Raw genomic sequence first — 16176 nt, 5'->3', positions numbered from 1 at the left:
GGCACGTCGAGTTACACCGTCTATGGTGAGTGCACTGTGTTCACAATTAAAGAAACTAAAATATTCTTCCATGCGTGTACAGTCATGGAAAAAAGTTCTTCCCCATAAGGCTTTAATAGGAGCAAGTAATGCAGGAGGGTAGGCAACACATATTGCACCCTTCGATGATCGGGTTATTTTGCCTGTCTTAACACCGAGAAATGTGTTCCACGAGAAGGTCAACATGACAGGAAAGCAAAGAGGGTCACGTGACTATTCGTTACGTGGAGTGTTGTGCTTCTCCACGTCCCCAGTTCTTGATCCACATTGCAGAAAAAGTAGAGCTGCATGCAATATATGAAAATAGGTTGTTTTCAACTACACGCTTAATTATAATTTTCCCAATTGTAAATCTATCAGACGTGTCTCCCGATTTAGTCGGGACAGTCTTTTACTTTGAATTCCTGTTTGTCATAGGCGTAACATGACGGGAGCAGAAAGGGCATTTGTAACCCCCCCAAAAAAATCAGGTTTCTTAAAGCTGCTAAAACAGGAATTAAATACTATGATTTGACGCGTCCAAAAAAAGTATTATATTGAAAGATTTTTCCCAAATACGTAGATAGAAATTTAATACTTTGAAAGTGTCTCAGATTTGTTTATTGTCACAACTTAGTGTGGCACAGGTCTACTACAAAAGTGGAATTTCGTAACAGAAATATGAACCCACTCCTTTTATTTCGTAGCCGATTTCATCTTGAAACTGAAATTAAGAATATTAGTTAATAATGTCATTGGTAAACAATAAAAAAATATGTTAGACCCAATTCTTTAATACCTTATCATAATCTTTATCGCAAGTTGAAATTTTGTTGTAAGTCCACTGTATGCAAAAAAAAAGGTAAAGTTCTCACCTGTGCTTGGCGCTACGCCATGAAGGCGCATAGGGGGGTGTGGGGGTAACGCCCCACACTTTCTTGATTCGTTCGTGAGTGGGGGTGATGTGATCAGCATCACGCCGCCCCACACTTTCTTGATTCGTTCGTGAGTGGGGGTGATGTGATCAGCATCACGCCCCTGACCGCCTTTACCACCAGGGTTTCCCCCAGGTACCCATGTCATTCGACGCTGGGTGGGCGCTGGGACCGCTTCCAACGTTAGAAAAGTTCCCGGGCTTGAACCGGCCGGGAATCGAACCCGGGACCTATAGCATGGTAGTCAGACGCGTTACCGACTGAGTCACCGGCACAGATAGACTAATCTGAAGTGCATACAGTTTAAAGTGGGATCCGAACCACTATGTGCGATCACCTGGTATCGTACCCCAGACCCCTTGATTACAAGGCCTTACCACTACGCCATCAGTGAGGCGCACACAATCTTTGTATTTTGACCTTTTTAAACCTATATGTATCATATAAGAGGTTGTTTAACGTTGCTATGCCTCTATGGATTATATTTAGCCAGTATTCGAGCACATAGCGTCAGGTTTCATAGAATATAAGCTTCTCTTCAATGTTTATGGTTTCCTGTCTGCAGTAGAAAAACTGGCAGGTTCCCATAGCTTTTCTTTCAATAGTCTTCCAATGGTTGCATATCATATCACTCAAATTTGATTCATTCGTTTCGAACACAATCCCCGATGGCGCAGTGGGATCGTGGGAGCCTTGTAATTAAGGGATCCCGGGTTCGATACTCGGTGGAGGAACATAGTGGTTCGGATCCCCCTTTAAATTATAGGTCCATTCACGATTAGCTTAACAGGACATAAAGTGGACTTAAGACACCAAATCAAGCAACTAACACAATCCCGTTATTGTCCAGATTATCGAATCCAGAACCTTCGTCGCGAATAACATAAGCAGGAAGACAACGTGAAATAACCGAACAGAAACAGAACCTAAAACCTACATCGGATAGACTGGATTAAGTCGACGATACAGCACGGGTTCTGAAATGAAAAAGAATACGAAAGTTGAAGGACCTCTATACGCACCCTCTTTTCCTCCACTCAATGGGGAAGATATCCTTCTAGCTGAGAAGTCTTTACGTAGGAGTGCCCTGAGGGAACTTCAAGGCCACGACGATAAAGTGTTCTACGTGCAATGACGGGACCAAAACATACGGCAGATAGCTGTGTTCCTCCTTATTTCGTACGCCATTGATAACTGGAACACGTGACCTCGTCTTTGGTAGAGCAGAAGCCTGCTTGCTTGCCACCACCCTTTAGTTCAGTGACCTTCGCCCGTAGTCAGAAAGAGTGAATGACTCACCATATACTTGTCTGTGAGGCTACACAAGAATAGATATTTCGTTAGTGGCTGTAAGTATTGTTTCATCTGCAGTTATATCTGTTACCATTTCAATAGTTTCCTTCCTAATGGTTACTTTAGTGATAAACATGTAAATTAGTTCTCGAGAGTGAACGTTTTATCTATTTGAAGGGTGGATTTTTATACAGCCTGCATGTATTATTTTTTCCTGAAACAAGAAGAAATTCGAAGACGCAAAAAGAGTTGTATAAGAGTAGTTAACAAAAGGAAAAAAGAAGAAGAAATCGAAAATGTAAATGCTGAAATAAATTATGGTAGAGATCGAGTGAATAACATTTTGTCATGGGGCCTCCTCGATGGCGTAGTGATAACGTCGTCGCCTTGTAATCAGTGGATCCCGGGTTTGATACACGGTGGATGCACATAGTGGTTAGTATCCCACTTTAAACTGAAGGTCGAGTCCAGATTAGCATATCTGTGCACCAAACCAAAACTAAGAAAGAAATTCTCACAGTGTAAGAAAATTTCATGTTCAACCACATACGAAACACAAGGGAATAATATATTGCAGTTTGGAGTTCACATCTGTAGCATCTAACCAGCACAATTATGAATCGCAACATATCGTATCAGATCCATTTTTATTATACATGTATGATAATATAAGAGAAGTAGAGGAAAGAGAAAACCAAGCAAAACACGGACGCCTTCTCCAGAATTTCAAATCTCGTTACATAAGGTTCTGGGTTGGAGTCCCGAACAGGCATGACTTTCTTGTTCTTGCCCTTTTATCTGCTTCATTTCATCATAATTCATCGTTATGGTTTACCTGCAGGGGAAGAATACTGGCAATAATTGCCAATACAAAGCCAATGACAAACAGAACAACTCGATTACGGAGGTGCCAAGAAGAAACGAGACTTGACAGTTTCTCCGTCTCTCGGTTTGTCGAATTGAAAATTGCTCTTCCGTTCTCGGTCTCGATTAGTTAAATATAGAAATCGAAAATGTATGTGAATGAATATACATGTATTTTATATATTCCGGTCTTGTAGGAGATTTCGTGAGAGATGAAATAAGTACTCTTCCATCGTATTTATTTTTATAATTTTTATTCCCTGTTCGATGATCGCGACGATAAGGACGAGTGACCATTACATGAAATTGATGATGAAATAGTCAAACACCCCCGACAAGGACGGTACTCAAACCCGATAACTTTGGCGACGATATCGAATGTCAATCACTTAATGAGCTTGACCACCGAGCATGCTTAATGTTGTTTCTGTCAGGTAATTCGTAATAATATCCCACATTCACTATCATTTGCTTCATAATTTATCTTATTGTTGTGATTAACCTGAATTCAAAGAATTAGTTGAAAGGCAAAAATGCAAGATTGAATGTCTCTGATGTTACTTCGTGCCGAATAATATGACGTGGTATTATGATATGAATTTATTAATCATATAATATGCCTATTCATTCCATTGATTGATCCCAATTGAGCACACAAAATATGCTATAATGTCCACTCCATGGAGGAGTGGTTAGCACAGCGCGCTACGATGCCATGGGTCCCTGGTTAGAATCTCGACTTGGGCGTGGGTGTCCTTGGTAAGTGTCCCTTCATCAATTTCATCATAGCATCACTCATCTTCATCATCGCTATTTGCCAAAAGTGAAAGAATAGCAAATCTAAATAACAAACATCCAATCAAATCGAACATCTCTACCGATTTAATTCTATACGGTACCGAATTCCCACTTTATTACTGCATCTTAAGTCATTTTACAGCATCTCAATTGTTTTCCGATTCGAAAACATTTGGAATGTTGTTTTGTGCAGTTGATTGTGCATTGTTTCGTTGTTTGGATTGTTTAATTAACGTCGCATTAATTAGTTTTAGACCAATCGTGACGGGGGAAGCAAGAGCACAAAGAAAGCAAAAAAGACAAGGAAGAGACCACGGCTTTCTTTAAAGATAGCATCCCGTGAATACAACTCAAGTGACTGCAGAATATTATGAATAAAATTTATTTCGCTTTTTCCTTTTATTTCTGTTTCAGTTATTTTACTTCGCTTTTCTTCTACCACTCGCGTTACTCGTGTCGGTGAGGAAGAATTATAAACTCGTGAAATGGACGATGGTACAAAAAAATATATGCCTCTCCCACGGTTCGAAACTGTCAGTACAAAATATTGTCTTATTTTTAAAATTTACGGGCAAATATGGTTTGTCACGTAGCAATTTTCGCTTATCTCTTTCTCAAGGGGTTCCATTGCCTCTCTGATGTCGTAGTGGTAACGTCTTCGCCATGTAATGAAAGGCTTCCGAATTCAATACCAAATAGAGAGGCATTTGGTTCGGATCCCATTTTAATCTGTAGGTCCAGTGCATGAACTGGACTTAAACAATTAACGTGTGGCATGTGGTCTGTGATGAGAACCATCATTTCAGCGAACCTCTTGACAATGACTCTAATATCACTTGAAAGAATAGTATTTCTTTACGAGTAGGTCTTGTCAAGAAACCAGTTCCTGAAATTTTCTTCTGGAGGCATCGTAGCACCCAGCTGTTTGTTGTGGCTGGGGCACGAGTCATGTGACTCATGCTATCAAAGCTCAATCCTTCCCGAGAACTCGGAATCACCAGGCAAACTTAAGCGAATATTTTGTTATTTGGGTTGCATAAACAACAGGCTTTGAGACGTTACGAAATTCTATGTCCCGTGGCCCAGGTATTTTTTCCTAAGACTGTACAGTAAAGGCTATAAATCATGTATTTAAGCAGTGCCATTCTTCTCTACCTAAAACCATTTAATACGAAACGTTATTCTACAAGGTTGAGTAGTTATCGTCTTTTAAAAATGTGAAGTGATACATTGTTTACATCTAACACGGACGCCATTACCACTGCACCCGTGACCTAGAGGTCGCTTCTGGTTGGTTATGCTGCGAAAAATGCTACGGAAATAGGACCGATCCTATCCTTGAGAAATGGCAGGAAATATGCCATAAGATTTTTCACATTACACGGTAACATCTTTGTCATGGCGTAAATGTTAAGGAAAATGCTAAGAAAAATTATTTCGTCTGAAGCGGGGCTTACACAGCTTCTAATACTTATAGGGAGGGAACGGATTTATATGTAGTAAAAATGTGTCAAAATATGGAGTTAGATATGGACTTAGAATTGTAAAAATTAACTTTTTAATACCATAAGACACCACACGAGCTTCATAAAATACAGTACACTTACATTCACATTAATTGTAAGACAATACAACTTGTGTTTTCATTTTTTGTTTCCAAAACAATAAATAACTAAAGTTTGTTGTAAGTGTTCGAACGTGAATTTCCTTCTCGAGTCACTAAGATGGATTTATATTGACTAAAACTGCGTTCAAAGTTATGGGAGTGAATTTGAAATTTGTCAGTTATTCGCAAGAAATTCACCCAACTCTTTCGGTCAAGGGGTACGTGCATGTAGTTATTGCACGAATATGGAGTATATGTTGAGAAATGTTCTGAAATATGGAAATAATATGTAAAAATAACTAAAATGTGTAAAACATGAGCCAAAACCTAATATAATTTTTTCGAGTCTACATGCTATGATGTGCAAAGATATAAAAAATATAACTAATTTCAGCATTATACATAAATATGTATTTACATATAAATCCGGTCCCTGCTTATAGACCATAAAAATTTCCACACGTAAAAAAATACAACAATATTAGCTATAATATCTACTGTATGGCGATTAGCCAAAAGGGACAAAAGAGCATAACTGCACAATAACGGAATATGAAAAGAGGAGTGCTGTTCCTCTTATGGGAAGGGGGGCAGTGCTGGACTCAAAACCTAAAAAGTTTGTGATCATTCATGCCATCTGTACTCAACATGTTATTTAATTATTCCTATTATTTTACTGTAAGCGAATTGTTTCACAATAAAAGAAATAAATTGCCTCCTGCAAACGATTCTGTAAAGCGTTCAACTTAAGGGCACCAGGGACAGTTTCCATGTCCAACCAGACGCGAGGACCCTAAACTGCTCCTCATCCAACGAACTTCCCTCCCCGATGGCTCAGTGGTAGCGTTGTCGCCTTGTAATCAAGGGGTGCCGGGTTCGATTCCCAGTGGAGGCATATAGTGGTTGGCATCCCACTTTACACTGTAGGTCCAGTACCGATTAGCCTTCCTGTGCATAAAGAGGACTTAAAACACCAACTCAATCAATCAGTCAAACCCATGTAGAGCTTTGTTGTAGGAGGGGGAGAAAACTTAGCATTGCGCTTATGGGAGTATTATTTTACTTGTTCTCTTTGGAATATACGAAGTATATATATGGGAGTATACGAATTATAATTATTGATCAAATTTTTTACAGATCGTATCTAACTTAATAATCAACTTCAAAAAACGATTCCACTTGCAACATGGAGATAAATTCACATACTCTTGTTCTATGTTTTGCGTTTTACAGTAGCAGTGCCCATTCCGACAATATTGGTGCGAACTGTCACTCTTTGCCTTAAAGAAGGCCACTGAGCGTTTGATTCTCGTTGGGGGTCATTTTCAGTAGGTTGAATTGTTCTAGTGTTTCTGAAGGAGGCAATAGTAATCTCAATCTGTTGCTGATCATGGGCACTTTTTCTACGGTTGAGATCAAGACTATGTGCTCACATTGCCTTCATATCCCCATATGGCCCTGTTTTAACCCTAGCTTACCTGAGGGAGAAGGGGGAGTCCAGCGCATTTTTTTTCGATTTGTTAACTGAATTCTCTTATAAAAAATTAAAAATAAATTGCATTGTTACCTAAGGTGTTTTCAATATTTCTGCATTACTTTTGTTCAAAAAACATAAATTGGAGGCAAAATGCACTTGGTGGGCCTATCACTCGTTTAACTTTTCTTATTTAATAAGCTTCCTAATCAGTTTAATGGCATCTCAAACCAAGTAGATATATTGAGTTCATATTCGTCTTTTATCAACAACTTAGAAAAAATTGTACGTAAGTCATGCGATTGTGAAATTGATCTCTGTTTATCTTGGTACTGTTTTGTTTTGTCTTGTTTTTTTTTATTATTTTAGCACTAGTTTACCGTTTTTACTATTGTTTCTTTTCGGTTTAAAATGACTTCTGCTGTACTGGAATTTCAATAAATAAAACACGCCATCTCTTAACGCGTGTTTTTCGAGACAGTCATGCCAGTGGCATTGTACAATTGAGTGGTAATTATGGTAATTTGGTAATTATTGTAATTAATGAACAACTACACCTCTAAAAACAAAAGAAGCATTAACGAAAAAATATTATGTTTTTTGTGAGTTTTAGTGAATGGTAAAATATGTATGTGACACTCATGCAATAATTGGTTATTATTTCTTATTAAGGAGATTTTTTTATAATTATTATAATTAATAAATAACAGACGGCACGGGCAAGCTAGGGTTAAGAACAGGTGATGACTAGGGAACGGATTTTAAGGTGCAGCACCCTTCCAGAAATATAGCGTTTTCATACCGATCCTTTGAGATACGCTTTTTACGACGTGAAATTAATTAAAATAAACACACTTTGTTGCACCTTTTCGTGGTATTAGCACATTTGTCCTCTTTTAACTCCTTTCTTTGAAGTTTCAGCACCTTTTTCCTTCCCTTTCTTTCATGTTTTGTTAAAGAATTGGACAGAAACATTTAAGAATTTCACTCACCTTGACCAGCTAAATAAATCATATAGTCTCATTTTGTAGAGCAGAACGAGAGCTATGAAATGGTACAACATAATCATTGCACCCCCAATAGTTCCAAAGATAATGTAGCAAAACCCACGAGAGAAAACCTAAACTTCAACAAAACTTATTTGGCAGAAAGACAGTTCTCTATGAGGTCCGCGCGCAATATATACAGAAGGCGCAGACAAAGAGAGCATCGAGAAAGGCACTTTATCAGCACTTTTTCTTGCACATTTTTGAAAACATTTTCAGAACCTTTTTCCCCTTTCCTGACCATAATTTTGCACCTTAAAATCCTTTCCCTAGATGACTTTTCCTGAACGTTATATCTACACGAAACTTGAGAAGCATTAAATATGTAATTTTCTCAAAAAATAAGAAGGGAACCACATGCGATGGGAACAAATCTTAATGTCCCTTTAAAATTACTTAATATGATTTATTTAATGTGTATGCCAATTTTCATACTTGCGTCATTAAGTGCACGGTTAGAGCCTGTTTCGCACCCACCTGTTGGACAACTTGAATCGCCCTAATTTCAACTGTATCGAACTCCACATGTATTTGATGCATCCGAATGATTTATATTTTAATGAATATACATAGTCCTAAAGTTTCTGTGAACAAATTAGTAATTAGTACATTTTAGTACATTTCTACATGCGTCTGACATTACCCCTCTCTATTTTTTTCCCTGTGGAGGTATGTCAAGGACATGGTGTATTCAATCAAATTTGTATTAAGGTGAAGGCGTGACTCGATCTCGGACCCCTGGCGTCATAACTTGATAGACTTCGCCAAGGGGCCCGGCTGAAGCACTGGAAGCAGCTTCTTACAAGCACATAACACCGGCAATCTTCAGCGGACCTCGATGAATCCGCTGACACGGGATTCTACCGGAAATCGTACGAAAATAACTAAACTCAGCTTTATGCAAAAAGCACGGTTAACGGCAGGACACGGAATCGCCAACGGCTTTAACGATCGGAAATTTGAATCCCCTTAAATAGTTCGAGAGAACATTTCTCAGCCCAGTTGTAGTCAGAACGTTATCGCGTGAACAGCTCTTGTCGCCAATTAGCAATCACTGCACAACACGAAATTTGTCCTTTAAATGAAAATATGTGTTTCTAATGTATTTGTGCATGACGAAAACGAATTTACAATTTGTTTCCGTGTATCACGTGTTATTTAGCCAAAAAAACAAAGTTTGAAAGTTACATAAGAAAGTATGGTACAATAGCCGAAAGTGTGTTTCCCCTGTGTTAGAAAGAATGAATGATCTAAATTGTACGTTGGTATGACAGGATAAGGTGCATGCAAAAACGTTACACGAAATACTGTTTTTCTTTGTGAGTGGGACACAGCTTAATCATTATGTCCGAACACTGATCGCCACGACAGGCGTACATTCCTGGCACCAAGAACAAATCACTAGATCCAATTGAGAAGCCCCAAAATGCTACACAATGTAATTTTCATGGGTATTGTTACTGTGTTTTCTTACTGTAGAGTGTATTGTAATATACCTTTCACACATACTTGTAGCAATGCATCAGGTGGCTCGCTGTCCAATGAAAATGATGCGTGATAGAAGTATATGGTTTACACACTTCAATTCTGTATTCTTGGTTTAGTCCAAATCATCTAAAGAACAGAAAATGTCTTCAAATGTGTTGTGCAGTGTTATCGATCGATACGTTAGGAGTTACAGCGGGAGTTGCGCTCCCGAAAGAAGTTTCATTTCAGGGACCGTGCCTTAGCTTCTAAATCAGCGAGACGAACATCTCTACAAGACACAAGAGGTAAACGAACATTCCTATATTCCCATCTCTATTATTCTCACGACCCTGCCAGACCAGTCAACCGAAGTGTTAAAATCGAATGTTTAAGTGTTCCCCTTATTTCATACGGGCGAGCCTCCTTTGCTTCTTTACGGATTACCTTCGTTTCTCAGGAGTGTTACCCCAAGCCAAAAGTGTACCTCTCCCGCAAGCGAGTAGCTTTAGGCTGGCATAGCCTAGAGTTAGATCCCGTTAAGTCCTAAGGGCTCTTTTAGACGAATTGACAACTATGGAACCGCTTAGTGAAAGAATTACAGTTGCCATTGGGATAGTCACACCACACATGATACACTGGCGGGAATTCGAGTATCGGCTGGACATCCTCCGTGCGACTCGCGGGGCGCATGTAGATGTACTAAATGTACTAATTACTACTTTGTTCACAGAAACTTTAGGACTATGTATATGCATTAATGTATAATTCATTTGGATATATCAAGGAAGTATTCTAGGACCTATCCTATTTTCGCTATACATCAAAGATTTTAATGATTCACTAAAACACTGCAAATACCACCAGTATGCGGATGACACACAAATATATATACAAACACCATTAAGAAACAGTGCAATGGCCCTAGAAGCATTGCAACAGGACCTAAATTCAATATCTAAATGGTCTGAATGTAATGCACTCAAATTGAATTCATCCAAGTCTTACATTTTAACTTAAGGCACAACGAGTAACCTCAAAAAGTTAGAACAATTAAAACTCCTCCTCCCTACACTGAATAATTCCAAAATGCAGAAAGTAGAAACAGCACGCAACCTTGGCATAATATTGGACGAGAAATCTACATTGGGGTTCTCATGTCACACATATAATTAAAAACTCGATAGCCAAACTGAAATCACTTTTTCCATTAAAACATATGCTAAGCAAAGAAACGAAAACTCACCTAGTCAGCACACTTGTAATGCCAAAAATTGATTATGCTTCCCCCGTATTTATAAACATCCACAGTGCTCTAAATTACAAGATACAAAAACTTCAAAACAGTTGCATAATATTTATACTGAATGTCAAAAGAAGAGAACATATTTCCCCGTACTTACAGGAACTTAATTGGTTAAACGTTAAGAATAGGAGAACATTTTTGGCATTGTCTTTATTGTACAGGATCCTGAACAATAAGGAACCAAGATATTTATATGATCAAATTGCTCCGTACAGGAAGAAAGGAAAACAAATTAACCTTCGTCAAAAAACACACTTCACGATTCCTGTACACAGAACAACATTCTATGGGAATTCTTTCATAGTCGCCGCAATAAAAGAATGGAATGACCTCCCCCCACCACTGACCTCAGGGGAGCTCCACCCTGCAACATACAAAATAAATCTAAAGAAGCATCTGCTGTCCAAACAATAGTGCCTGGCTTTGTAGTTTTAGTTGTAATAATTGTTTTCTAATTGTGGTTTTAGATTTAACTCTGCACCTTCAGTACATTAGTTGTTTACATTATAAGTAGGAATGTTTTTTTTTTATTTCTTTTTTTTCTTTTTTTATTCTTTCTACTGCAACAATGATTTTCAAAAAGTGGAAAGTGTCAATTGTAATATGTTTTTTTTAAAGGGTTTGTTGTAAGAACAGCCCGCGAGGCCGAAACACGCCCTCTCAATAAAGACGATATTATTATTATTATTATTATTATTATTATAAATACATGTGGAGTTAGAGACAGTTGAAATTAGGGCGTTTCAATTCGGACAACCCTGTATTACCCTTACTCAACTGTATCATACATCAATCACACAGTGTCTCCGCATATTCATCTTTTTTGTTTTTAAATGTGTACAGCCATCGGCTATAAAAAAAAATTCTAGTTTGACTGTAAGGTCATATGTGTGTTGCCTAACTTTACAGACAGAAGTTACCATTGAAAATTTGCTACTACAATCCACTTATCGCCGTAGAGTTATGCAACACACATAACGCCTTGCAATGAAGCGAGGACTTCAGTATCTAGGTGTCCCATTTTTATTGCCGGTGGCTGTACAAAGTTTCAAAACAATTTAAACAATTCAAGTTTCAAAAGAAAATTAATGAGTTTGCGTCTACGGTAAATGCAATGTCCAGTGGATATTGAGTTCCTCGCCGCGATTTCCACAGCATTTCGACGTGTATTACTGAACTACTGAACTACTGAACTAAAAACAAACATTTGATATTCAAAATAAAGATGCACTACCCAGGTTTTGTTTCCAATATCACAAAAGTCATGAATACTCTTGTGTGTTCAGCTTTAGTGATGCGGCAAATGTAGGTATATGCGATAATCCATCTCATTCCAGACACGAGTTAGTTAGCATATTTCTGTTGATATGAGCCACGGAATCGGTGATTCGGTTCTTGAGATCCTGGACCTTGGTGGGTAGTGGGCGTAGTCAAGATAACACGCAACGAAATCAGGGGTTCCAGATTCGAACCCTGGGTAAGGCATAGGCACGTTGTTGTGTTCGTCACATCATCCATTCGCTTGTCTCCATTAACCGAAGACCAGGGTTGTGCAAATACGCGTAAAAAAGGTTTTCTACATGACACGTAAATTACTAGTAAAGAAACGCGTAAAATACTATAAAACGTAAAGTACGTAAAAAACTAGAATAAAACATAACAATTAAAAGAAAACATGGCTTCTTGCGTTGGGTATTGTTTTGTATTGCAGCATGCAGTGACAGAAAACAAAAAAGGCTTTTTAAAAAATTCCTTCCGAATTTGTATGTGCTGTATTTTACCCTACCTGAGTGAACTGGCGCCGTCGAAAGCGACCGGGCTCGAAAACTGGACTTGACCAAGCTTGCACGAGAATTTCCTTCCATGAAAAGACGCAGAAGACTGGCCTAATGGGCATTTAACGATATCGTAATTTTTGTAGTAACAGTTAATTTTCATAGGATAATTATACTATATAATATTTTTATAGTTTGTTTGTTGTCTTAACGTTCGTACAAGTTTTTACATTGATTCGAATTCCATGTCTGAATTGTCATAGTTGTATATAATACTAATAATAATAATGATGATAATAATAATAGTGTAGCCGTGAATTAATATTTTAGGAAAGAGATCCTTTTTTAAACGAGTAGGGGCGCACAACTGAAAGTTGCGGGGAGGGGGGGGGCAGAGAGAGTGTTATTTACGATACTGGATCTGAAATATGGAAAGGTAAGGCAAAGGTAGAGACACCCCTGTGCATGCGCACGCATGCCATTCAGGCATATAGGGTGATGTGGAGGTAGAGCTCCACATGTTCTTGATCTCGGCCATAGTTTGTATGATGTGATCAGGATCACACCCGGCCGCCTTTACCCCCCAGGGTTGGCCCCAGGTACCCATTGATTTGAGGCTGGGTGACCCCAGAGAAGCTTTATGCCGGGATAAAGACGGGAAAATTCCGAACTTAGATCACCTACCTCGGGAATCTAACCCGGATCTCTCTCGTGGCAGTTAGATGCTATACCAACTGAGCTACCGCGGCTCATAATATGTAAAAATAACTAAAATATGAGCTAAAACCTAATATATGTACAAATATGGAAAATAAAAACTGAATTTTTCGAGGCTACATGCCATAATGCGCAAAGAAAACACAACATATAACAGATTTCAGGTTGATACATAAATATGTATTTACATATAAATCCGTTTCCTGGTGATAGTAAACGATAGGGGTGTGCGGGACAGAAAATGTTTAGTCGGGACGGAAAAAATTCACAATTTCCCAGCACTACTGTGGAAATCCCAAATCCTACGTCATTTTCTGTTGAGTGATGTTTTGTTTGCATTTATGAAATGGAATCTAACACTTCAGAGAAGTGTCAGACACTTGCAATACAGAAAACAACGAGAATTGAGCACTTCTAAAATTGATCATTTGGAATTTCCCGACTTTTCGGGATCCCGCACACCCCTATTAAACGATATGGCCCAAGTTCATTTTGTTTGATGTGATTTCATCATGTTACGTATGCATTTCTTACATGGTTCGATTTCCATTTCCATTTGTTAACACATACTGTAGAGGTTTAGCGATTGTTTCCTTCACACTTTCTTTTCACTTCTATATACTTCCAGCAACTTTTCAATCATAAAAATACTCACTGTAACATTTAGCAACTGTGTGCATATAAATCTTATAATTTCATTATTTTATTTCACTTCATTATTATTATTATTATATTATTCAATATTCCAGACTACTATATATTTATGTACGAAAGGCAAAAGCAACAAACAATATGTACCTATATTCAATAATTTATAGGTAAACCTTCATTTTACATTATATAGACATATATACGATATAGCTAGCCTATATCTATTCTATCTTCTTACCTATTCATGTAATAATAAAAATACATTATTAATTAATAATAATGCAGCGGTGGCTCGGTCGGTAACCCGTGTGACTACCATGCTAAAGGTCCCGGGTTCGATCCCCGGCTGGTTCAAATCCGGCGCCCACCCAGCGTCGAATAACATGGGTACCTGGGGGAAACCCTGGGGGGTAAAGGCGGTCAGGGGCGTGAGGCTGATCACATCACCCCCACTCACGACCGGATCAAGAAAGTGTGGGGCGTTACCCCCACACCCCCTATACGCCTTCATGGCGTGGTGCTAAGCACAGGGGAACACTTTACTTTTTTTTACTTTTTTATTAATTAATTTACATATTCAAATAATATTATTTTAATTTAATTTAATATAATAAAAATATTATTATTAGTATTGGGACACTTGCTCGGACCTCCCTCACCGAAATGTTTTTCTAGATACATACCTGTCTTTCTGCTACGATAATTTCAAGAAAACACGAAACAGTCGCAACCGTTACCTCTAAACCCGTTCCCTGATGATCAAAGACGTATTTATGGGGGTCAGGACCTCCCCCTCCCATCCGAAAGACTTATCAAGTACTACAATTAAATAATTAAAATATAATCGTTTAGTTTGATGTCTCTAAGTCCACTTTATGCACAGTAAGGCTAATCGGGACTGGGCCTACAGTTTAAAGTGGGATCCGAACCACTATGTGCCTCCACCGGGTATCGAACCCGGGACCCCTTGATTACAAGGCGATGACGCTACCACTGCGCCATCGGGGAGGCCCTTCGTTTAGTATTTGTTGTATAATCGGTTGTTATTAACTTCCTCTGAACTTATTGGAAGGCAAGGATTATATTGGGATCATACGGCTTTGAATGGCATTACAAAGAATATTTATGCACACCACTACTCATAATAATATGTACAGAATATTAATCAGAAACTTTACTTTTCTCCATCTGCATCTAACATAATTTTAGTTATTCAATAAATATTCAATTCTTCATGTATTTGACATTAACTTCAGTGCACTTGTTCTAGTATAAAATATTCCGATCTCAACCGCAGGTAAGCTACATAATGAATACGCTCTGTTACATGTCCATTCTTATACCGTCTATTTACCTATTCATATTAATTTATATATTGGAATTAGTATTAATTTGATTCAATGCAATTATTTTAATTTAAACATTATTTTTTATTATTATTGTTATTGATTCACTTGGTTCGGAGCCCCCTCCCTCGCCCCCGAAACATATTTCTAAATACGTGCCTGCAGGTGATAATAAACGACACAGAAAGGTGGACTTACCGAGAGAGATAAGTCCGCTGTTGAGCATAGAGAGCTTGATGGTGTTGGGTATGGATACGAGAGAAGAGCTTCCTCCACTCAGCAACTTCTTCTTTTTCGGCTTCTCCAGATCGGCGTAGCGGGTGCTGGATCGCGAGCGGTGCTTCCGGTGGCCGCTCACATTGGTGGTGTTGGTGCGGGTGGACAGCTTGGAGTTGTCCATGGCGACACTCGAAACTACTCGCGATCGAAACAAGTCACGTCTGTCGGCCAAGGCTACCGGCCCCAACCGACCAACTTTCGGACGGTCTGCGTACCCGGGGAAAGCACTGCCTGCGATGCGATGCGATACGATGCGCGTCCTTCGGCTGCTCTCCTCCTACTGAGCTCCGTGCCGTCGCGGCGCCAGAGTTGCCAGCGACGCTTTTTTTTTGTTCACGGCTTCGAACATCAACAGCGGGGTCTCCCTTATCGCACATCGCTAGGACAACCTTACGTTCTGACGTCAGACGAGGAATGTCTACGTTGTTAGGTTAGGTCTGTTAGGTTTAGTTCTCTTAGAATAAATATTATACAGGGTTATTAGAAATGATCTTCCCGATTTCAGACACATGCAAATCATGTTTAATGAAACTAAAATACAAAAAGGTTAGGTCAATGTAAAGAGTAAAGCGCCTTGTACACGATGAAATGACTCACGAACAAG

At 38.8% G+C, this 16176-nt stretch overlaps 1 protein-coding gene across 1 annotated transcript in view; it reads right to left on the bottom strand.

Annotated features, from left to right (window-relative positions):
* Ptp36E (protein tyrosine phosphatase 36E) overlaps nucleotides 1–15838 on the bottom strand; it is a 224668-nt gene extending 208830 nt beyond the window's left edge. The window contains exon 1 of the mRNA XM_083131173.1: nucleotides 15492–15838. Within this exon, the coding sequence (XP_082987299.1) occupies nucleotides 15492–15693 (202 nt within the window). The 5' untranslated portion in view covers nucleotides 15694–15838. The remainder of the gene's footprint in view (nucleotides 1–15491) is intronic.
* Between the last annotated feature and the right edge of the window lie 338 nt (nucleotides 15839–16176).

The sequence above is a fragment of the Lepisma saccharinum genome, chromosome 1 (genome assembly GCF_977018435.1).
Source record: "Lepisma saccharinum chromosome 1, izLepSacc3.1, whole genome shotgun sequence".
Classification (NCBI taxonomy): domain Eukaryota; kingdom Metazoa; phylum Arthropoda; class Insecta; order Zygentoma; family Lepismatidae; genus Lepisma; species Lepisma saccharinum.
This window is presented reverse-complemented; position numbering and strand designations above follow the sequence as displayed.